The following is a 25,292-nucleotide window of genomic DNA, read 5'->3' on the forward strand; positions in this document are numbered from 1 at the left end:
GCTCTGGCTCCCCCAGTCTGTAGAAGCCAGCCTAGGAGTCAGGTGCCATGGGGGCATCATTGTGCAGCCTTTGAGCTCCTAGAACACTGGAGGCTGGACCAACTTGACAGGCTGCCTTCATGGGTTCTCACCTGTCATGTCACCTGACTCCTGCTGTGTAGATGCAGGTTTCTGCTTTGTACATTCCCCTTCTCATTCTTGTGCAATGGTCCCTCTAGCACGTGGGCTCGCCCGTACATGCTCCATTAGATAGGGTTTCTTGAAGGCTGCTAACGTGAATCCTATTTCACCAGCATTATGGTGCAAGCTTTTATTTAAACTGAAGTGGACACCAGGGCTGCTGTGCACTCTGCTGCCGTGTGGTGGATGAACACTGGCTGACCTAGCCTGTCCTGTCACCCCAGAAGTCTTTGTAGGGAGGGGAGCTGCTCCTTCACCAGCACACTGAGAGTCTACCTTTCACCCTGCACAGGAAGCCCACAGAACTCTGGCATAGATGGTGCCTGCTCACCTAGACTTTTATAGAAGGTCTAGGCTCTAGGCAAAGATGCAGTCTCCCAGAGCTAATGGTCCACACCTGATGCCTACCACGTTCTTGGACAGGAGGAAGGGAACAAAACATGATTATCCTTCCCCTTTGTGTCTGTCTCCTGGTCACAGTTGAGTCAGGCCAGTGTCCATCTGTGTCCTCTCCTCTTCTGCAAAAAGGCACTAGATGGTGATGTAGCTGTCCTTTCAGGTCCAGAGTTCATTCCTAATGGCCACTGCTGCAGAGCTTGCCCTGAGGTATTTAGTTGGGGCACTTAAGACCCCAATGCTTTGCTCCGAGCACCCACCTGTAAAGCTCAGGCCTTTCCCTAATGCCCACTAGCCTGGAGTCTTGCTGGGAAAGGAAGCTAGGACATCCCACAAGGCAGTGAGAGGAGACCAGTCAGTGTTGCCACAGAGCCTGTGGGGTTTGATGGCTGTTAAGCTACAGGACCTGTACAGTGTCAGCACATGCCTATAGCTTTATTTAAATTTGCAATGTGAAGACCAATGTGAACAGCATGACCTTGGGGCTGCATGTCAGTGGGGTCCCAGTGAGGCCGAGTGGGAGAGCACCTTGAGCTTCTCCCAGCCATCGGCCTCTCCTCCACCAGCCTGAGGGAGTCTCGTGAGCAGGATCAGCTGCTTCTTACACCTCTAAGAGCAGTGCCCACCAGCGTCTGTGTTGGGATCCAAGCAGCTTTCAGGCCAGCCAACTTCTCTTCCACTCTGGACCCCCCAAGTGTGAAGGAAGGAGAGAGGTTTAGGGCATAGGCCACAGAACACCTCAGAATTTCAAGGTATGAGCCCCCCCCCCCAGAAACACACCCCAGGTGTAAAGAGAGTACGAGTCCTGACGGGGAAGGGAAGGGATGACAATTTGGGGCTAGGACGGTCGGTCTGCTTCCTCCAGTGCCTGTTGGAATGTAGGCAGCGGCATAGCAGGGTCTGTGCTGTGAGGTTGGCAAGTGCCATCCACACCTGAGTGTGACACCAGAGAGGAGAGCTGATCGTGGAGCAGCCAGAGATGGGGGATGTGAAGAGAGAAGGCGGCCACATCCTCCATGGCCCACCCTCCTGGATAATGGCATCTTTAGAGACACACGGCCACACATTCTCCCTCAGCACGGGATCCATGCTCCTACCTGTGGACTACCTTGTCTGTCCTAGCCTTGGTCACAGAAGAGCCCCATAGCTTTTCTGCCAGCTGGGAGAGAGCACAGGCGGGTAGGTTAGGAAGCCCTCCTCCCTGCCACAGGGGCAGACACCCTTGGAACAACTGCATAGACAGGAGGAGCAGGAGCAGGCCATGGCCAGAGCCCAGAGAGGGGAGTGGTGGGCAGGACTGGGTGAGGCCCAGAGCTATAGAGAGATGAACAGCTCAGGCTTCTCAGGAGCAGCAGTTTTACTCTGTGTTCGTAAAGACTCGTTGTCACAGCTCAATAAGCGATACAGACAACCAACAGACTGCCTTAACAGTGAGCAGAACGCACACCCTTCAGGCCTCCCCGGGCTAAGAGCTAGCCCCACACAGGTGCACTCTTGCCCATTGTACAGGTCTGGAAGCAGATTCTCCTCCTGTACTGCTCAGGTCCAGCCCCAGCCTGACATCTCACTGCACAAGAAGAGCTTGTTTCTAGTCCTCAGGCCAGTGCCCAGTCAGCCAGATGCAAGAGAACCACTGACCTGTGGTGACGGCCGGCTGCAGCCCGGGCTCTCAGTTCCTGTCTGACAGTATTACATTCCTTACTCCAGAGCACACAGTGCTGGCCTGTGGATATGGGGATTCTGTTTAATCAGTCATGGAAGTTGAGGGACATCGGCTCCTCTACAGTCTTTTCTGGGGTCCAGACTGCCCCTACCATGGCACAGGGTGGACTGAGAGGCACATGCCTAATGGGGTCCTTTGAGGACCAGCCTCAAGGTTCCCTTCAGGGTCCAGAAAAGATGCTTCACCAAGCGAGGGAATGAATCAGCTCACACCGCTCTTCTCTGCATCTAATTTCCTTGTCCTAATTCTAAATCCTTCTAACTTCTCCTCCTCTAGCCTAGAAATTCTCCTTTCGGAGACTTGAAGCAATAGAAAAAAATTACAAGAGTTACCTCTCATTGGTCAAAAGCACATTCCTAGGGTAGACAATAAGGACAGAGCCATTTACCATGGTAACACAGGGTTTCAAAGTCTCAGGACCAGAGGGAGGGGGCGCAGTGCCACAAACTCTGAGACATAGCTCTTTATCAGCAGACTTGGCAAGTGAGGAACTGGTGTGCTTTTCTTAAGGTGCTCTGTGTAGTAATCTTGGTTGGACACCTGCAACTCTGACCTTGTGCATAATTGTAAAGTTTTAAACTTCTGATCTGTTTACAAAGGCCTTTAGTCTAGTTTGAACTTGCTCTGAGGTAAAGCATGAGCTAAATGTGTGCAGTTAGTCTGAGCCAAAAGAACAAAGCAGCCTTTAAGGGTCTACAGTCCACATGGGACAATAGATCTGGCTATGAACCATATCCTAGAATATTTTCTATATATCAAAATTGTACAGCTAATGAAAAGTCATCTTCCTGACCATCCACGGATATATGTGTGCCCATAAGACTGAGATGCAATCATGAGATTGCATGTACACATTTCATGAAAATACATGGTGATGGGGAGACATTGTAGCTGTTACTGCACAAGAAATTACAGATGGAAGCAACAGTATTCAGAGTCAGTGGCCTGCAAGCCTTGCCTGACAGGGTATCTCATCTGAGAATCAGTCCTCTGGTGGGTGGACATCTGAATTATCAATTGCTACAAGCTGTATTTGTGTCCTGGCCCGCAATAGCTCATGACAAAGGCTCCTGACACATACCCAACTGCAATTGTTGCCAGAGAAAGGTCTTGACCACTAGGATGGAGAGCACTCTTGTCCCCGAGCTGCCCCAGAGATGGCCCTCACTCCTGATGACTATCTTGGCCACAGGTCTCTGCATCCATTAAACAGAGTTCACCAAGCAAACATCGGATTTGTCCTCAACTTCATCTGAGATCATCAAAAGATAGGTTTCAACAACAATGAACTTGAGATGCTCCTGAGTGTCTGTGATGCTCACTCTCCCTGGAAATCTGTTCTCCCTGTGAGGGTATCACAGAAGGTCCTGACCCAGTCTTGGCCAGAGCTGGTGTGGGATTTCCCACTCACTCTGCATCATTCTTCTTTGGGTCACTTCTGACCAAGTAGTGGAAGCCAGTGAAGTAGTGGCCATGTCTTGTATGGACTTTTTCCAGAGGGACACTAAGTAAAGGCAATCAAACTGTCAACAGGCAGAGCCTGGCCCTCTCTCCCATTGCCCCAGGGACCAGGCTCAGAACTTTGCAGGGACCTTTTCTTCCACAGCACTGAGTTCCTAGGCAGAGTTGGAACCTATCTCGTTGGGTGTCCCCACAGGGCTCATACAGATGCCTTGTAAGGGATACCCTAGGCTCTTCTCTAAGAGATCCCTCCATCATTTCTTCTAGCTTATAGGCTGCATAATTGGACGCCAGGGCACCAAAATCAATGAAATCCGACAGATGTCTGGAGCTCAGATCAAAATCGCCAATGCCACTGAAGGGTCGTCAGAGCGTCAGATTACCATCACAGGGACCCCAGCCAACATCAGCCTTGCCCAATATCTCATCAACGCTAGGTGAGTGATTCTTATGCATCTGGGCCCTCCACAGGTCCTCAATAGCTGTGGCCTGCAGCCCCACATCCTTGCTGATACAGTAAAAGTACAGGCATGTGGGGAGAGGCATGATGGAGTCAGCCTCCACAGAGACATGGGCCACTCCATTTGCCACCAAAGAGCTAGGAAGCTATGGTGAGAGGCACCCCCATTTTCCTATTTCCCTCCTCTCAGCCAGTAATCAGGCTGTGCCCATCCGCCTCAGGCATGGGGTGTTGGCAGACTGGTAATAAGTCTGGGGTAGGACTCAGGGAAATGCCTACCTGGCTCACTTGCCCCAAATCCACTATAAGCAACCCTCAGAACTCCTTCTGTGACAGCCATGAAGCCCCTGCTTAAAAGTCTAGAGTCCCCCCACCCCTGACACAGGCTGGGTGCTTAGTCCCTGGCCCAGTGCTCCAACCTGGAAGGACCCAAACTCAGCAAGATTGAGTGCCAGGCACAGGGACAGGTAAAGCTCCCCAGATGTAGCCTCCACCTGCTGTACGGTGGGTCCTCCAGCTCATGGCCACTGAATGATGACCTGGAAATGGGGAGGTGCCCTCCCCCTACTGTCCCGTCTCCAACCCATAAGTCTATGATGTGTCCCTTGTGCCTTTGTGTGTTCCAGGCTGACGTCTGAGGTCACCGGGATGGGTGCACTCTAACCTACCCAAGATCCTCCATTCCACACATCGGATGGCTCCAGCCTGCAGCCTCACCAGCTGGCACACTGTACAGACTGCCTGTCCTTCCTTGCAGATATGAATAGAGCGTTTTCTGTACAGATGATAGTGCGTGTCTGCCCACTCAGGCCCTGTGCGCTCCGTATTAGTGTAGCCTCCACGCATTGGCATGCAGCTCTTTACTTTATGCCCAGCGTCTTCCCAGATGTGATGTTTCAGAGATTTATTCCTCAGTATCCATGTGACTATCTGTTTAAAAGTTGGTTTGATGCTTTCACAGCACTTCCTGTGTCCTGCTGTCCCTTGTTCTCAGAGACCCTCCTCTCTCACATGTCTAGTGACTCATTCCCACCCTAGGTTGTACGCAGGGATCAGAGGTACTTTTCTTGCAACCTTCAGGGAGCATTTGGAAGAGGAGGGACTTGGGGGGTATCTAAGGAGCAAGGTAGAGTGCCAGAGGGTGTGGTGGGACCCTTGCTTCACTGGGATATCTCGGGGAGGGGGCACTTGTGGCCCCCATATGTCTTCCAAGATGGCTAAGAACAAGGACTTACCAGAAAGTTCATCTGCACCCATCAGAGTTCAATAAATGTCGTGTTCCTCCCACATGGCTCTGGCTTCTCTCTGCTCCCCTATCCCCAGTGCCCATACCCACCCACAAGACACATCAGTACCCAGCCTGAGAGGCAGAAGATCGTGGGTTCTACTCTGGTCCAGGTCCTAGAGTGCCAGGTTCCAACCTGCAAAGCTGCCCAGGACGGAGACTGCCTATGCCTGACCTGCCAGGGCACCATGCCCACAGCCTTCCACCATACAAGGCACCTTGCTTCTTCACTGCTGCTGTTAGAACTGAAGCTCCATTCCTTCCTTCTCAGAGGGCCAGGGTAGAGGTGGAGATTGCCCAGGGCATGCATCCCCTGGCCTGGCTCCAAGGACCCGGTACCTATCTCCACCTCTGATCTTGAAGTTTCTGGCAAGAAGGCCCTGGCAGGGACCAGCTCAGGCCCAGAGAAGTGGTAGCTGTCTATTACTTTGCAGTTTCCTCTTGAGACTTAACTGCCCGGCACATGCCATCTGCCCTGGAACCTGGCCTCATTGGTGGGTACAGTGACCTGCTCCAGGACACTGGGGTATGCAGCATCCATGCTGGCGGGAAGAGCTCCCTCCTGTCTGCCAGGCTGACAAAGCCAGGTGTGCCTCCGATCCCTGTATTTTAGCCAGGAGTCCCTGACTCAGTTGTCTGGAACATTCCTTGCCCTCTGCTGAGCCTAGCACCCCTGGCCACTCTTCATGCCCAGCAAGTTAGGGCTAAGATTCAATCCACACCCACAAGCAGAACCCAGACACAGGGTCTGAGGGAGGACAAGGACTCAGAGGACACAAGCCTTCCCCTAGAGGCAGCAGATGGCCTGTCAACCATGAGCACCATAAAAAAATAACATTGTGTGAGTAAGGTTAAAAAGAAAAACCCAAACAGCACAGCGACAGCAAAAGTGCAGGATAAATGGGCCCCAGGGAGGCCCCAAAGGTGATGGGCACTGGGCCAGTGATGGGTCAGCTGTGCATGTACCTACAGAAAAAGGGTCGGGCAGGAGAGTACCCGGGTAGGGACGTGTGTAAGCCAGGCCATGGAGTAAGGGAGCTCCACTCAGCCCTAGGCTGAAATTGCTTGACTCCTTGTTCATTATATGGGGACAATGGCAATGCTCTTCAGGAGAGGGTGGCTGTTGGTCCTCTCCCCATCTCCCACACATACTGGCTCCACCTCTGAGAACTCTAACTTTAGGAGTCTGGTACCTGCCAAGCTGGTGCTTGGTGTAGTAGACTCGGGCCTGCTCTACAAACAGAAATCCAAGTCACGCCTCTCTGGCCAGGGGAGGCAAGGATGGTGAAGCCCCTGAGGCAAGAGCTTGATTTTACATCACTTCCTGTGGAGACATCCCAGCATCCATCCAGGTCACGGGCACAGTCCCACAGAATTCACTGGACCAGGTTTGTTCTGCATCCGATGTATGCTGAAGGTGAGAGGTAACCATGCGGATGGGATCTCAGCCCCACCTAACATCCTTGAGGATAAGCATAGAGTCTGTTCTATGGCAGATGTGAGGATGGATGGAGAGCGGGAGCCAGGAGGCCCTGGAGGAGTGCAGTGCTCTGGCAGCTGTGGCGTCTGCTGGATGTGTACGTCTGTTTCTACTAAAGGGCCTGGGGTAGTTGAGGAATTGCCCATGTCACCCGGACATTAGGCAACTCCCCAAGACTACTGGTCAGTTGGTTTCTCCTCCTCAGTCTGGCCCCAGAACTAGAGATACACATGAGAGCCAGGCAGCCTGCCAGGAGCCCTCAAACCATCCTCGGCCAGCACTGACTGATTTCAAGCATGAGTTACCTTCCCAGGGGAGGGAGACTGGGGACCACGCTGCAGGCCCAGTCCTTGGTACCCGGTACATAGTTGACTTGATCACGAGTCAGGTCAAACGATGACCACAGCTGACCCTGTGGACAGGTTTGCCAGTACACAGGCTGACTATTAGTATCACTGTCATGAAGACAGGCAATGCACACCCGATCCCAGAATGCACAATGTTATAAAAAATAATAAATTGCAAGCAAAGCTATTTTGACAGGAACAAGTTTCATAAGCAAAAGCTTTAAGAACATGATCTGTTGAGCTGCTCAAAGGCTGTGTTGCTGTGTCATAAATAAATAGATAAATAAATAGATCCCATCTCTTGAGCACATGCTCTTTGTCACATCGTGAAGCTTCCTGCACTTAAGGTTCCCAGAGGTGCCAATTTTGGCAATTTCTCTTTTTTTTTTTTTTTTCTTTTCTTTTTTTTTTTTGGTCGGTCTGTAGTTATTTCTCTTTTCAGCCCCTTTAGCTAAACCTTCCCTCCTCCCCGCTTCTGTATTGTCAAAATGAACATATCCTGTGGATCTTTTCCAAGTATCACCTTCTGGTTTTGCTCTTAATAGTACTTATTCTCCACTACTTTTTCCAGTAGTTTCTCTCACTTGTACGTGTGCTCTACTTCACTGCCCTTACTTCCGTCACTTGACTTCTGGGATGCAGTCCTCACCTGACTTGTTGAGACTGTGGATTTCTAGGCACTACTTCAGCTGTGTCCCGTGAATTTGGACATGACAGTATCATTCAGTTTGGACTATCCCTCAAGATTCCCACTTACCCAGAGGCCCTTGGTAAAACGTTAGCTGCTCATAGACAAGATCCCCTTACTGATCTGAGCACACTGCATTATGTATCTCTCATCACCTGACCCTAACACTTTGAGATTGTGACAGCTCTCTGGTGGGCTTCTGTACCACCCGTCTGCCGGAACAAACATTCTGCCCACTTGCTGAGAAAGTCAACCTTGTTTGGTCATGTCTTGAACATCTCTGTGATTGGAGATGGCACCTCTGCTTATGTCTGTAAGAACCTCTTGAGTATGATTCAGCTGTCTACAGCCAAGCACTGGCCTAAGCTTCTGGAGATCAATTGAAGAAAGGGAGGAGGGAACCATATGAGCAAGGTGTTGGGGGGGGAGGTCAAGATCATGATGGGGAAAACCACAGAGACAGCTGACCCAAGCTAGTGGGAGCTCATGGACTCTGGACTGAAAGCTGGGGAACCTGCATGGGACTGAACTAGGCCCTCTGAATGTGGCTTGATCTGTTTGTGGGGCCCCTGTCAGTGAGACCAGGGCTTATCCCAGGTGCATGAACTGGCTTTTTGGAGCCCATTCCCTATGGTGAGATAACCTTGCTCAGCCTTGATGTAGGGGGGAGGGGCTAGGCCCTGCCTTAACTTGATATGCCAGACTTTGTTGACTGCCCAAGGGAGGCCCTACTCCTCTGAGGAGTCGGGGAGGTAGGGGGCAAGAGAAGAAGAGGGAACTGGGATTGGTGTGTAAAATGAAAAAAAAACATTTTTAATTTAAAAAAAGGGGGAGAAAATTAGTAATAAAATGACTCCTAATGATAGTCTGTTATACTCATAGATCAGCGCCTTGCTCAGCCATCATCAAAGAAACTTCCTCCTCCAGCAGATGGGGACAAATATGGAGAGCCACAGCCACACATTACACACTTTGTAATTACAGACTTTGGAACACTCAGCACTAAGTGGGATCTCTCCATCAAATCCTTCCCCTCAGAGCTCAGGGCCCCCTGCAGAAGAGATGCTGGAAAGAGTGTAAGAGTCTGTGGGGATGTAGAACACCAAGGAAACAAGGCCATCTAGAGCAGTGGTTCTCAACCTTCCTAATGCTGCAATCCTTTAATACAACTCCTCATGCTGTGGTGATCCTCAACCATAAAATTATTTTCATTACTACTTCATAATTGTAATTTTGCTACTATTGTAAAGTGTAATGTAAATATCAGGTATGTAGAATATCTGATGTGCGAACCCCTAGAAGGGTTGTGACCCACAGGTTGAGAACCTCTTCTCTAAATCAATATGATGAAAACTCATATGAATTTTCAGAGACTGAAGTAGCAAGCACAGGGCCTGCACAAGTCTGCACCAGGCCCTCTGTGTATATATATGATGGCTTCCAGTTTAGTGTTTTTATGGGATTCCTGATTGATTGAATGAGTGGGTCTCTGATTCTTGTGCCTTCTCTTTGGCTCTTTTCCTTCTGTTGGTTTGTCTCATCCAACTCTGAAGGGATATTTTGTTTTATAATAATACTTTGTTTTATTATATTTTGTTTTGCTATATTTAAAAAAAATGAATAAATGAAAACCTAGTCACTAGGGCAAAGGTTGACAACTGAACTGTCACTTATACCTGCTGGGAGAGGGAAAATCAGTTTTCTCCAATGGAGTGACACTGGGTATGTCAGCAACTCCAGGGCAAGCCATGATCATGTACAAGAGTAGTTAACCAACATATATTGGAATCCAGTTTTTTGTTTGTTTGTTTGCTTTTATTTGGTTATAGTTTGGTGGGGTTTTTGTTTCTTTTTCTTTCAGGGAATGGTTTTCTTTTCTTGGTTTTTGGGATTCTGTTGTTGTATTGGGGTTTGTTTTTGAGAAAAGAACTTAAAAGTTGGGTGGCTAGGGAGGGGGAGGACCTAGGACTCAGGGGAGGAAAAGAATATAATAAAAATACTTTTAAAATATTTAAAAATATGTAATAAAAAGATTTTTAAATTAAAATTGCTTTAAATAATAAAACATTTTAAATAATAAAATTGAGAAATTATACTAAATTCATTAGAGCAAATGAAAATGAATCCACTGTTAGGGTCCCAGAGAAGTCCCACGAAAGATCACCATTCATGTATGCCATCAACAATAGTGTTCATTATTCCAGCATACTGGGGTCTGCCATCCCACACAAAGGCAAGATGGTGAAGACCCTAAGAGGGATGTGTGGGCTCCTTTTAAGCATAGCTGAGGGGAGGTCCTAGAGCAATTAGGTCATTTTAGATATGATTGGCTCAAGCAAGTGGCAATCATATTAGTATGTTCTCATTGGCTAGGGCTTTTGGGGGGGATGTGTAGGGGGCAGGCCTGGACAAGTCCTATGGTTTGTTCTTATTTGGTTATCACCTTGAGCTGTTTATGGCTCAGGCCTGAACTGCACATACCGGGCCCTCCTCATTCTTCCTGTTGGAGATTGATTGTCCTTTGTTCATGGCTCCTCCTCAGAAATTGCCTGTCCAGGCTCAGGAAACTGAAATTGAGGCCTGATCTCTGAGAGAAGACTGAGCAGCCTGTTATGGTGTCTGCTCGGTCCTCTCATCCACAAGGTAGCCCCTGGGGATTGAGGCAATCCCTGGGCAGTGGTCAATCCAAGGACATGGCCAGCAGCTCCCAGTTTTTCTCACATCAAGAAGGTATCTGCCTCACATGTGGGCATCACTGGCCCTGGGCTGTGCTCTGAGCAACCTCAAGGCCCGTCTCTTGTACTTCCTGCCCTACACACACACACACACACACACACACACACACACACACACACACACACACAGAGAGAGAGAGAGAGAGAGAGAGAGAGACAGACAGACCGACCGACCGACCTGGGGAAAGACATCCTGTCTCTACAGGGAGCTGGGGAAAGATGTCCACACCACATGCTACTGCAGAAGTTTCCAGCTCAGCAATGTGCATGAGATGCTGAAGACAGAAGCAGAAATTAAGCAAAAGGCTCCTCACTAGTTTGGTTTCCAGAATTTTCCAAACAGATGCTGAGTCCATTAACGGGGAGCATACCTACCCTACCAGTAAGTCAGGACTGGGACTACTGCCTCTGGATGTTGGCTTAAGAAACCAGAATTTAAGTGCAGTCCCAGATGTTCTCAGTCATGTCTAGAGTTATTTTTCCCGTGACATTTGAAAAATACACTTTCTATTATAACTTTTTAATATATGGAACATTTGAAAAATGATACATTGTCAAGAAGATGGAAGGCTCTTTTTCTTTCCCATTCCCCCTTTCCCTTTTTATAGCCTATCTTTTCCAGCTGCTGAAATCACTCATTTCAACTCTTATTCATTTAGCTTTTCCTCGTGGGGTTGTGTGGTGGAGACAGAGCTCCACATCCCCCCAGGGTTCATCTGCTGACTAGGCACTCATTGTGGAAGGACTCCAGAACCAATTTTGAGTTTGTAGTTCCTATTTTTTGTAAGTTCTTTACAATCATGTACATTATCTCCCTTTAGCAGAGGCTCATTCAGCCCTTGTCCATTCTCATGGGATGCTCCGTGGTCATTTCCTACGAAGATAACTGATGTTTTCAAGAGAAGTGAATTTTAGATTTAGGAGAGTTAATGAGAGTGCCCTTGGCTAAGGAAACAGGAAACTTCAGCTAATTTGCCAACTGATTTTTTACATTCATCCAATCCGGAGGCCTGCAGGTTGTAGGCACAATGAAAATTCTGTGCAACAGGCCAAGTTTTACAGATGGATTTAAAACCTTGTCTAGTAAAATGAATTTCACAATACTTCAACAGTTCAGCAGGAATTTCTTAAACAGAAACAATTCTAATAGACCGTTTCCTCCCCTGAGTCAATAGCTTTCTGACAAGGGAGAATTTCAGCCTTGTGAGTAAATATAAACCTAGCAAGAGACTGGTCTACACTCCCTGTGGGAAGTCTCTGGTGAGATCAGTCAGGTCAGGATTTAACCATAGGGAACTTAACCACACACATATCATCTTTAGATTGTATCATTTATGGAATTTCTATTACTACGTTAATAACGTTTGTCCTCATTTCTCTTTTTCGTTCTAGAACAACACCCTGTTGGGCAATATTTTATTTCACCATGCAGAGCCCCCTTTCAGCGAAAGCATTTCTTTCCTTTAACCTTCTTTACCCAAGCTATATAGTACACCTACAGCTTTGTGTGTCTCTTTCTCTTGTTTTAGTTCTCCTTGTTATTAGAAATAATTTTCCTAATAAAATATTTTAATGAAACCACAGGAGACTAGCAAAGGTGGACATTATATTTTGAATATCTGGAAACACCACAAGCAAAACACCTTCCCAGTCCTGAAAACACGGAATCATGTCCTAACCAGCAAATGAGTGATTTCTTAGCGTTAAGTACTACGCGTGTTCCCAGTCCTGAAAACACGGAATCATGTCCTAACCAGCAAATGAGTGATTTCTTAGCGTTAAGTACTACGCGTGTTCCCAGTCCTGAAAACACGGAATCATGTCCTAACCAGCAAATGAGTGATTTCTTAGCGTTAAGTACTATGCATGTTCCCAGTCCTGAAAACACGGAATCATGTCCTAACCAGCAAATGAGTGATTTCTTAGCATTAAGTACTATGCATGTTCCCAGTCCTGAAAACATGGAATCATGTCCTAACCAGCAAATGAGTGATTTCTTAGCGTTAAGTACTATGCATGTTCCCAGTCCTGAAAACACGGAATCATGTCCTAACCAGCAAATGAGTGATTTCTTAGCGTTAAGTACTACGCGTGTTCCCAGTCCTGAAAACACGGAATCATGTCCTAACCAGCAAATGAGTGATTTCTTAGCGTTAAGTACTACGCGTGTTCCCAGTCCTGAAAACACGGAATCATGTCCTAACCAGCAAATGAGTGATCTCTTAGTGCTAAGCACTGTGAAGTGGAAAGAATTTCAGCTAAGTTTGCGTGAGGACGAACTGAGGAACCAGCTCCAGTCGTTCATCCCACACTATTTCTAAAGTTAGAACACAGACAAGGAGAGGAGGCGGGAGGGAAGGGGGGTATCAAGGTGCCTGTGCTCTAGCCAGGATCCGTCTGTTAGAGAGGCTGCACGTCAAACCCTAGACACACGTGACATCAACAGGACAATGGCACAGCAGTCACAGGTGACAGGAGCCATGCGTGTGTCAGTGCAGACCCAGCAACAGATCTCGACTGCCCTTCCCCACTCCACACACAGCTGGCACCTCCCCTTTTAGGACCCAGGAAGAAGCCATCCCAACCCCTCCTCTCTTTCACTTTTTAAAAGTGTTTTGTTTGTTTTTTCCCCTTCACACATTTGTCTCGTTGCTCATGCATGGTTTCCGTGTTGTGAGGGTATTAATCTGTCCCTCTCTCTGTCCCTGTCTGTTCCCCATCTCTGCCTATGTCTCCACCTGTGTGTGTGTGTGTCCCCATAATCTCTGTCTCTGTCTGTCTCTCTCTGCATGCCCCCATCTCTCTCTCTCCCTCTGTCTCTGCCTCCCATTTCTGTCTCTGCCCTCCATCTCACTCTCTCTGCCCCCTGTATTTTTCTCTGTCCCCCATCTCTCTCTCCCTCTCCTCACTACAGTGGAAAACGTCATCAACAGACTAGACTAAGCAATAATAATAATAATAATAATAATAATAATAATAATAATAATATCAAGGATGAAGGACAAGGCTGGTGATGTGCTGCATTCAAATGGTAAGAAAAAATTAGTGTGACCACTTCTTCAAGAACTCTGGGACATGGGACATGGTGGCACACACCTTAATTCCAGCCCTTGGGAATTAAGTGCTGGTGGCTCTTTGCGAGTTCAAGGCTAGCCTGGTCTACAGAGCGAGTTCCAGGCCAGCCTGGTCTATATAGGAAGACTCTGTCTCAATAATGATAACTATAATAACCTCTGAGATCCAATCAAGAGACCAAACCTATGAACCCACAGGTAGATTAAGGAGCTAAGATGATCACCAAAGGCATATTCCAAAGCTAGCCAATGAAATCATGACAGAAAACACCCTAAACCCAGAGGTGTTTAAAACCCAAAATAGACAAGAGGAGAGAAGAACCTCCCATGGAACGCTAGAGCCAAGAGGTCAAAAGTACAAAACAAAGGAGCAATATTAGAAGATGTAAGAGAAACCACCAGTTCACCTACAAAGGCAGAGATGTCAAAACCATCTGATCCCCCGGCAGCCATCCTCAAAGCCAAGCAAGCAGGACTAATCCTCAAGCCCTGAAATAAACAGCAGCCAACGAAGATGAGTATTTCCAGAAAAGCTAGCTTCTAAAATTGAGAAATAAGGGTGTTTCAAGACAAGCAAACTCGGGCAACTCCTCACAACCAAGCCAGCACTACAGAACAAGAGGAGGAAGAAAGAGCCTTTATCATGAGATCACCGGAAAGAAGAAAATCCATGAGAGGAATGTTTGCCAATAGGAGAGCTGGGGAGGGATTCATCGTGTCCAATACAGTAAGCCAGCAAACCCCTGACCAGAGAGGAGATAGTTTAAAAAACAAAAAACAACAACAAAAAAAGAAAACAGTAATTCAACCAACCAGGAAAAAAGCCAGAAAAATTACAGGAATTAATAAGCCTTTCTCAATAAAGAAAAATCTTCAATGTAAATAGTGTCAACTCACCCCTGAAGACACACAGGATGGCTGAATGGATTAAAAAACTAAGCCCAACTTCCTGTTGTGCCCAGTGTGCTGCTAGTTTTATGTCACCTTTGCACAGGCTCCTTCCTGAGAAGGGGGAACCTGAGAAAATGCCTCCTAAGATGTGGGCAAACCTGTAGGAAATTTTCTTCGTGATTGATGGGGGAGGGCCCCACCTACCGTGGGTGGTTCTACCTGTGGGCTGGTGGGTCCTGGTACTATGAAAATGCAGGCTGAGCAAGCCAGAGAGAGTGAGCCCATAAGCGGAGTCCCTCCACGGCCTCTGCATCAGCTCCTGCCTCCAGGTTCCTGCCCTGACTTCCAACCCTTTGCTCCCCAAGTTGCTTTTGGCCGTGGCCTTTCATTACAGCAATAGAAACACTAAGACACCTAATAAATACACATTGCTGGTAGAGACACCCACAGAAGGAGACTCAAAGGAGGCAAAACAACCCAGGAAGAGGAACGAAGCTGGAAACAGGCTGGTCAAGCTGCTCCATCTCTGATAAAAAGGAGATTTCAAAGCACAAACTAGTCAAAAGAATAAATAAGAAGGCCACGACGTATTAATAGACGATCTATCAAGATGTAACAACTTTAAATATATACACAAGCACTGGGGCTCCCAATTTCACAAAATACTAATTGACTTAAAGGGCCACGTTGGTCCTGATACCATGATGGTGACTGGTTTCTACACTCCACTGTCACCTCTAGATGTCACCCAAACTGAAAAATCAAAAAAGAAACCAAAGTTAAACTACACAGAAGAGCAAATAAATCTAACAGATATCCAAGACATGTATGACCCACTAATAAGTGCAATTTGGCAAAGAAATAGACATGATCATCCAAGTCGATGCAGAAATCAGAACAAAATCCAATATTCCTTCATGAGAAAAATCTCTGAGAACACCAGTAATGTAAGGAACACACCTCCACATAATAAAAGACTACATACAACAAACCTGTGGCCAGCGGTATACTAAGCGGGGTGTCTTAGGGTTACTATTTCTGTGATAAAACACCATGACAAAAGCAACTCGAGGAGGAAAGGGTTAATTTGCCTCACACTTCCACAGCACTGTTCGTTATTGACAGGAACTCACACTGGACAGGAACCTGGAGGCAGGAGCTGACACAGAGGCCATGGAGGGGCATGGCTTACTGGCTTGCTCTCCATGGCTTCCTCAGCCTGCTTCTTTATAGAACCCAGGACCACCAGCACAAGGATGGCACCACCCACCATGGGCTGCGCCCTTCTGCATCAATCACCAATTAAGAAAACCCTCTACACAGGTTTGCCTACAGCCCAATCCTAATGATGGGAGGCAAAATGGAGGTGTTTTCTCAGTTGGAGTTCCCTCCTTTCAGATGACTCCAGGTTGTGGCAAGTTGACATAAAATTAGCCAGCACAATTGACCTCTTATCAACTTGACACAATACTTTTTAAGACAAATTTTCCTTTTTTTTTTTGTTCTTCCCCAGGATCTCACCAAAATTTAGTCTCTGTAAACATCCAAACTCTTTTAATCCAAATTCAAAGTCTCTCAATTGTGGGCTCCTATAAAATAATAGTAATAAAAAGGCTAAGTACTTTCTTACTTCAAGAGGGAAGAACCAGGGCACAGTCACAATCTGCACAAAGCAAAACCAAACTCCACAGTGTAAACAACTCAATTTCGGAAATCTAGGATTCACTCACCATCCTTTGGGTTCCTCGAAGGGGCTTCTCCTTGGGTCACTTCTCCGGCTCCATCCACTGCAGCACACAGTCTGTCGCCTAATCTCGGCAGACTCTGCTCCACGGCTGCTGCTGTCCTTGGTGGTCATCCCATGGCACTGGCATCTCCAAAATCCTGGGGGCTCTGTTGCAACTGGGCTGCACTTTCACCAACAGCCTCTCCTGGGCTCTCCTCACGGTGCCAAGCCTCAACTTCTCTGAATGACCCCGTCAATCCTAGGTCTTCAACTGCTACCGAGGCCTTACCATCTCCAACCGCCTCCCCAGGTCTTTCACAGTGCCAGGCCTCAGCTGCTCTCCATGACCCGTTCATGACTTCAAAACCAGCACCACCTGGGTGACTCTTACACTACCAGGTTCAGCTGCCAAGAAAAGGTGCAGCCCTGGACGATTCTGGGAAACAGGTTCTGTGTGCTCTCAGGAAACACTTCCCAGAAGATTTCACCTCAGTGATGCTGGTCCTTAATCACTGCTATTTCTCAGCTCCAGCTGACCAGCGTCAATTATCCCAGTAAAACAAAGGTTTCACTTTAGTGGTTCTGGTCTCTTGTTAATCACAGCTGATTCTTCAGCTTTGGCTGACCAGACACAAATGGCCTGGTGGAGTCTTTGCTTCCCTCTGAAACTTCACAAGTTAGGCCTCTATCATCCACACTGCTCTCAACATTCTTATCTTCCAAGATCCGACAGAACAGCTCACTGAGCTCTCAACACTCAGTGGCTTTTCTAGCCCAAATTTCCAAAGTCCTTCCACAATCCTCCCCAAAACAACATGGTCAGGCCTGTCATGGCAATACCGCACTATCCTGGTACCAACTTATCTTAGTTGGGGTTATTATTGTTGTGACGAAACACCATGACCAAAGCAACTCAGGGAGGAAGAGGTTTATCTGGCTTACACTTCCACATCACCGTTCATCAGTGATGAGTAATGAAGTGAGAGTCCCAGCCCCAGGTTTCCCAGAGCTCTAGGATGCTCTGAGCACTGGATTCATTGCATTGTCTTAGTTAGGATTACGATTGCTATGACAAAACACCAAGACCAGAAGGAAAAAAAAAAGTTGGAGAGGAAAGGGCTTATTTGGCTTACACTTCCATATTGCTGTTCATCATCAAAGGAAGTCAGGACAGGAACTCACGCAGGACAGGAACCTGGCGGCAAGAGCCGATGCAGAGGGCATGGAGGGGTGATGATTACTGGCTTGCTTTCCCTGGCTTGCTCAGCCTGCTTTCTTATAGAACTCAGGACCACCAAGCCGGGGGTGGCCCCACCTACAATGGGCTGGACCCTCCCCATCAATCACTAATTAAGAAAATGCTCCACAGCTTGCCTATAGGCCGATCTTATGGAGGCATTTTCTCAGTTGGTGTTCTGTCCTCTCAGATGGCTCGAGGCTATGTCAAATTTGCATAAAATTAGCCAGCACATGGGCAAAAGTTGACAGTTTTACTTTAAAATCTAGAACAAGGTGGGAGTATTCATTTTCTTCACTCTTTTTCAATATAGTGTTTGAAGTCTCAGCTAGAGCAAGATAATAGGCAAGAAAAAGAATTAAAATGGAAACAAACAGGAAAAAATAATATCATGTAATGCAAATTACATGAACCAATACTTAAAAGACCATAAAGACTCCTCCAGAAAATTCTTAGACCTGAAAAACCCTTTCAGAAAAGCAGCAGAATACGAAATCAACATATAATAGCCAGTGGCTGTCCTGTACCTAGCATGAATTCACTGAATGCTGGGAAATCTGGACTCAACATACAGAACAACTAAAACTCGGTCCCTATCTCTCATCTTGTATCAAGACCTCAACTCCACATGGATCAACAACCTCAACCTAAGACCCGATTCTCTACGACTGCTAGAGGGGGGAGTGGGGGTACACATCAACATAAGTGTGGGTAGCGGGTTTCTGAATAGGACCCCAGAAGCTCAGGAGACAAGGGAACAACCAACAACAAATGCGAGCTTATGAAATTGAAAGCTTCTGTACAAGAAAGGGAAGTACCAATTGAATGCAGACAGTGCCAAGACAATGGGCACGCTAGCTGGCACTGCACCTCTGATGGGGCATTGCCGAGGAGACAGTTCAAAGAACTCAAAATGTCTAACCACCAAGAAAACAACCCAGTTTTTTAAATGGGCTACAGAAGAAGCAGAAACTTCCTTTTAAAAGATGTACAATGTCTAGGAAATACTTTTAAAAGTGTGTTCAGCATCCTTAGCCTTTAGGGAAACGCAGATTAAAGCCACTTTAAGAATCCCACTCCCCCAGCCAGAGTGGCTTTTCATCAGGCATAGCAGTAACAACAAATGTTGGTGCTGATGTGGGGAATAGGACTCTTTATATACTGCTGGGGAGGGTGTAAACCAGTGTGCCACTTTGGGAGGAATCAGTCTTGGGGGGAGGTCTCAAAAAACTAGAAACAAACGTGCTAGATAACCCAGCTGCACCACTCAGGGCACTCTACAGCCTACGACAAGGACATCTGCACATCCGTGCTCACTGCTGCCCTGTTCACAACAGTCAGGGATGAAGAAATTCAGTGCCCATCAACGGGTTGGGTAATAAAGAGGTGGTGCATATGCACAAGGGGATGTCACTCAGCTTGAAAGACAAACTAATTCATGAACTCTGCAGGGAAAAGGATGGAGTTGGAAAAATGTATGAGTGAGGTGACCCAAGTCCCAAAGGATAAATATCATGTTCTCTCTTATGAGGATTCTAGCTTCGACTCTTCGGTTCAGTTTGCCTAATGTAGAGTATCTTGTGGAAACCAGGAAAGAAGGGATGGGGTGGGGAAGATGGGGGGGGGGGAGAGAGAGAGAGAGAGAGAGAGAGAGAGAGAGAGAGAGAGAAACACAGGTCCTAACCTGTGGCCCTGAGGCATTGGCAGCCTTCTTGAGGTCCTAGGCCTTCATCTTCAATCCGAAGACTGAAGACTGACTGAGTTGCCCTCACCCCTTGGAGGCAGCCCCAGGGAGTACTGGTTGCGTTCTCATTGACTTGGCTCTGGGCCTGATCCTGGGAGTACACTTGGTGGTGGGTTCTGTCATGTGGGGTCTCCAACAGGAACAAGGTGCTCACTGGAGCTAACTAATCTCAACCCTAACCCTGACTCCTGCTGTCTCCCTGGTTATTATCTTAGTTCTTGGGGCTAAGAGTTCCCATAGGAAGTTCTGATAATGTCTGGATACCCATGTAGCTCCTAGAAAACATTGTCATGGCACGGGACTATGGGCCCAGGCTCTGGGATACCCAGGGCTCAGGTAAGGCATGAGGATTGGCCATCTCCTCTGTACACAGAGCTCTCAGCCTCAGGCATGTTAGAAACTTCTGGCACAGGCAAGCGGAGGCTGAGAGCAGCTGGGCTAGTCACAGAGTTGAGGCTGCATACTTGTTCTGCATCTGGAACTGGACCTACCAGACGACAGGGGCCAGCCAACCTCTGGTTGGAAAGTTCCCTCCACCCATGTCAAGATAGGACCGCCATGATGTGCCTTAGCAGGACTGAGGACTGGAGAGCACATCATGAATCTCTCTGGAGGCCTCATTGGCTTCAGTGTTTCCTGGACTGAATCAATCCAGGTACCTGGGGCAACCCAGAGAGAGGCCTGAGGAAGGCAATAGTCACTACCGTCTGGGGCTGCTCAGCCTTTATCCACTCCGAGCATCCAGCAAGTGCCCAGCTAGACAGCAGAGGGCGCCCAAGCCCAGCATATTGGCCCCAAGAGCCTCTCCGGGCCTCACTTCCTCCAGCCTTTGCATCTCCCAGGTTATCCCTGGTTCTGGAGCTGAGAGAGGAGGCTGGAGAGCAGGCCCCAGACTTTCGGGGTGCTATGCAGTCCCCATTGCTCCCCATGTATTGTCTGTGCTAGGCTGTGGTGCTGGTTTGCTGGTCTGGGCTCCCAGAAGGCTACACACTGCTGTATGTCGAGAGCCACTGGAATCCCAAAGCCTGGCAGCGCGCTCTTTCTGGTGCCCTTGAACTCCAAGCGGAGACGCTGAGGCTGCTGGCCCCGGAGACGCTGAGGCTGCTGGCCCCGGTGATGAAGGTTTTCCTAGACTTGATCCCTTCTCAGAGAGGTTCCAGCTACAAATGCTGGTCACCTTAGTGGCCTCAGCTGCATGGCACCAATGCCAGCCCAGTTGCTATCCTGGCCTGCCTACACCAGAACATGAGGGTTCCAGGCTGTGCTGGGGAGGAAGCTGGTACAACCCAGGACCCATGAGCGCCTCAAGTGATAGTGCTGCATTTGGGAGACTCTGCTTCCCGGGGCAGAAGATATCTGAGCCAGGCCCCTGAATCCAACATCCCAGGGACCCCAGACAGGCCCTGAACAGGGACAATTGCATCTCACTCCCTGTGGGTTTTAATTCTGTTGGCATACGAATATCAACAACATTTTACTTTTTAAAAGATAATCCTACTTGGGAGTGCTTGAATGGTCCCTCCGTCCCTGGAGACCTTGGAGCAAGAACAAAGTCCCTTTTCCATACAACAGCAAGATGCATCACTTGCTCCAGGGTTTGATAGGTCAGAGAAGTCATGTAGGCTCAGAGATGTTCCTATGAACTCCAGATGTGACCCAGAGTGCACATCTGCCTGGCAAGAGGCCTCTTCAGGATGGGGCAGTGAAAATCAGATGCCAGGTAGAAGGTCCTAGGGTACCTCCTAGCATGGTGGTTCTTAACCTGTGGGTCACAATCCCTTTGGAAGTCACATGACCCTCTCACAGGGGTCACATATCAGCTATCCTGTATATCAGATATTTACATTACTATTCATCACAGCAACAAAGTCGTAAAGGGTCACAGCATTAGGAAGGTTGAGAACCACTGACCTAGTACATCTGCCCAGTGTCTACCTGGACAGGGTCTGCACAGGGGCCTGTGGATTGTGGCCTCCTGGTAAGGAACCGAGATGGTCCTGCCCTGATACTGCCATTATGACCCCATCACAGACTCCCACTAACCAAGAGGGGCATCTCCTGGCCGTTTGGCAGAATAATTTTTGCTCGTTTCCCTGGCCCTGGGTCACAGAGCTAGTCGATGGCAGAGCTGGAACCAACCCAGATCTGAGTGTCCCTGGTTCCATATGTCCCCAGGCAAGAGCACAGAGGGTAGAAATGACCTTGACCACCTCCCGTAGCCTGCCCTGCTGCCCTGGCCAGTCCTGGGTCCCGTGGTCTCCTCTACATCTCCAGAGAGGACCAGGGAGAAGGGTCTCCCACGGTTCGGTGGTGGGGCTGGTGGAATAAGAGGACAAGGTGGCCAGCCAGGCCCCCCTAAAGCACCAGGCTGAAGATTCTCCAAGCCCCAGTGTGACTGAGCAGAGACCAAGGGTCTTAGCAGTCCCTTGCATATCTTGAGGTTCCCTGTGGAAATCCTCTGGTTGCCTGAGGTGAATAGTGAACTGGGCCTGGAGTATCCTGTGCTTGGCTGCCTGTGTCCTGTTCTCTCCTGCATGAAGCAGAGTGGGGTGAGGAAGATTTCTCCTCTGAATGGGCTTGTCCTCAGTAGGACTCAGGTTATAGCAGCTTTCCAGGCAAGAGTCTTGGGGCAGTTGGGAGGACATCTATCCAGTGAGGACTGTGTGAGTGAGGTTTATACAGTGGGACCTGCTATCCAAGTACCAGGGTCTCTGCAGAGACACGGAGCCCAGACAGAGTGTACGCCCGGGGCTGCTCTGCAGCCCACCCTGTTTGGCTGAAGAAGGCAGCGATCTTGAATGTGGGCCAGCAGTCTGGATGTGCTGAAGGGTCGGGTTGGGGCTCTAGTCCCTGGGGCATCACTTATAGGATGGGGGCCCACTTTTGTGGCTGCTGGGGGATAGACACAAGGAGGGTGGACCCCAGACCTGGTGATCCCAAGCATGGTCCTGAGCCTTCAATAGATCTCGTGTTGAAGCCCTGTCCCTACCAGTCCCTCAGAACTCCTAGGGTACTGCTGAGCCCATCCCCCATGCCACAACTCCAGCAGCTTCCCAGGGTTTAGCAGGACAGGAAGTGACTCTAGTTCGCAGGAATGCTTGGCTATCATTTCCAGACCCTTGAGGGTGGGCTTTGGGGACCCAGGTGGTGAGGCACCACTGTGGCTGTCATTTTCCGGGAAGCCCCCTCCCTAGAGTCCTGCCTAAGCCTGCAGCTGGCCTTTGGTGTGGAGCCAGGCTGCTCCTCCAGAGGCCCAGGCCTCTGCTGGAGAAATCTCTCTGCCAGATGTTGCTCTCTCTGCAGGCGGGAGGCCAGTATGAGGTAATGGGAAAGATTAACCCATCCAGAACCATAGCCCCCAGCCACCGTGTTTATAGCCAGCCATGCTAGTTAGCAAGCAGGCAGAGAGGGTCCCTTGAGGAGCGGCGAGGGCCCAAGGATCCTTTGTACAAGGATGTCCCCGAGTGTTCTTGGGACATTGGAGCTCACAGCAGCCCCCGTGGATGACTCTGCTCGGTATGGGTCTGCCACCCACGGCACCCAGCTCCTGCCTTGCACATGGGTATTTCTGAAGTATCTCTGGATCAAGGGTCCCCACTTTTCAGAGCCCTTGCCCCCACCCCCAAGGTCAGGCCCACTGCCCAATCTGCGCCCTGAGAGAAGGGAGTCATTGTCCTCTGGGTGGATGTTGGAAACTTGGAGGAAACTAAAGGGTTGCAAGAGGCCTTGGGGTACAAAACGAGATGTGGCCAGTTCTGCCCCCCGACTTCTGGCCTAGATTGCCACCATCAGCAAGCACAGAGTGACTATGGCACTCTCCTATGGCCTGTGCGGCTGCCCTGGCTGGCTGTATCCCCAGGGCTCTGCTATCTCCACAGAGAGGGAGCAGGGGCTTTGTGTGGATTGGGTGGTGAGGCCGGGGATGGTGTGTGTGTGTGTGTGTGTGTGTGTGTGTGTGTGTACCAGATTAGAGCAGAAAGCTCTGCCTGCAGCTCCCAAGATGCCTGCCCTCTGAATGCTTTTCTGTGTGTTCAAGCACTAGCTCCAGCTGGCGTGGAGGGTCTTAGCAAAGTGTCTGTTTCCTGCCTCTGCCCAGGGGAAGCTTCTACATGTCCTCAGAGTCAGGGGTCATGCTCCCAGGATGGCGCTTTGGCAGTGGGGACTCCAAGTCTAGAGACAAGATTTCCACAGGGATCTGTGGCGACACCCATGGGCTGCAGCCTGTGGCGTGGGTCAGCTGCTTTTCTGGGAGAAGTCTCTTCCTCCTCAGGGGAAGAGGAATGTAAGTGTGACATGAATTCTCAGGCTTCATTGCCAGTCGGGGTTCCCAGAATATCCACCCTCAGATTTGTGGGTTTGGGGATAGTCCCAAACAGCCTTGGCGCCCCTCAGGCCAAGTTGCCAGCATCAATGCCACCATGTATCCTTGAGCTCCTAGCCAAGCCTCTCTGGAAAGGGAGGCTTGGGATTCCCCACTTACCCTCAGCTGCCTGGCTCTGTCTTGCCAGTCACTTGGGGCATCATGCACACAACTCATGTTAGTTCTGTAGTGTCTCTTTCAAATGACGGCACACAGCCAGAGCTCCTTTGTCTGCTCCTCACCAGAAAAGAAAATTGTCAGTTTTCAGACAACAGAACAAAAATAAATTAGGTTCAAGTACAGCCTCGGGGCCAAATAAGTTGGAGTCACTGAGCCCAGTGGGGGGTTGTAGGGGACCAATGGAGGGATCTGCCTTCATGGAACAATCACTTGGGTACCATGGGCATTGTCTACAACAGCGAGCTGCCTATCTGCCTCATGATGAGAGACCACCCCCGTGCAAATCAGGCCCCATCTAGCTGGCTCTGTAGGAGGACCCCAGACCTTTCCATTTATGTTCCCTGTAGGACCCTGGTGACACCCCGTACTCCAGTGCCCACCCAGCTCAGTCTCATGGCCTTAGGGCTATTGTACATCTTTTGGCTTATCCAATAGCCCACCATCTCTTGCTGTACCTGTTACTGATGTTTTTGTTTTTGTTGTTATTATAAGGTTGTGGAGCCCACTCAGACTCACGTGCTGATATGATTTTACACCCCATCTCTAGGGGACATTCCTGGCTGTGAATGTGCATGTCACTTGGGTCGATGCTACCAAGTTACCCTGCCCACTTAGCATACCCTGAGAAGGACAATATTGTCCCCACATTGGTGCCAGAGATGGGGACCAACAGCTGTGTATAATATCTCCAACCTGATATTAGAGTGCTGGTCTTTATTTCCTCCCCATGAGCAGATCAATGTCTCCCCAGCATATAATTATGATGCTCCTCCCCAGAGCACCACCTTCCCAGTCTGGTCATCAGTGAGAGGTTCTTGTTAGCTAGTAAGTAGGAAGTGGGTGCTGAGGGCCCACAGCTCAAATGATGGTCATCCCTGGCAGTGGCTCCAGGAAAGATTACAATTCTGATTGATGGCTCTGGAACCCCAGACAGCTAACATTGCCCGGCCCCAGGAGTAAATTTCGCCAGGAGTGCTCCCTGCCCAGGTGACTCACTTGGCATTTGGTAAGCTGGAACTGAGAGACAGGAGCCACCCTGCCCACGGTGTACCTCGGGCATGCAGCCCAGTCTGGCCCCAGCTAGATCATAGGGCCCTGTGTACCAGCGCTGCAGGGATGTGGGCTCCCCAGAATGGAGGAGAATCGTTGTCCACGCTGAGGTGCAGGACAGGGGAACAGGGGAGTCCCCTGTGTGGGGCCTGTGGGTGGGGCCACATGCCTGCCAGGCATCCCTGCTAGTTCCAACATCCACAGTGAGGCGCCATGGAAACAGAGTGTAGCTCATGGAAAACATTATTTTCTTTGATGAATCATGTTCTAAGTTG

General features: G+C 49.0%; 1 protein-coding gene across 11 annotated transcripts in view; it reads left to right on the forward strand.

Annotated features, from left to right (window-relative positions):
- Positions 1-5,507, forward strand: part of Pcbp3 (poly(rC) binding protein 3) — a 204,004-nt gene extending 198,497 nt beyond the window's left edge. For all 11 annotated transcript variants that reach the window (XM_052744608.1, XM_052744607.1, XM_052744609.1 and 8 more), the window contains 2 exons: positions 4,028-4,197; positions 4,847-5,507. In XM_052744608.1, the coding sequence (XP_052600568.1) occupies positions 4,028-4,197; positions 4,847-4,883 (207 nt within the window). In that variant the 3' untranslated portion in view covers positions 4,884-5,507. The remainder of the gene's footprint in view (positions 1-4,027; positions 4,198-4,846) is intronic.
- Positions 5,508-25,292: the final 19,785 nt, after the last annotated feature.

This window comes from Peromyscus californicus, unplaced genomic scaffold (genome assembly GCF_007827085.1).
Source record: "Peromyscus californicus insignis strain IS unplaced genomic scaffold, ASM782708v3 Scaffold_19__1_contigs__length_69161282, whole genome shotgun sequence".
Classification (NCBI taxonomy): Eukaryota; Metazoa; Chordata; class Mammalia; order Rodentia; family Cricetidae; genus Peromyscus; species Peromyscus californicus.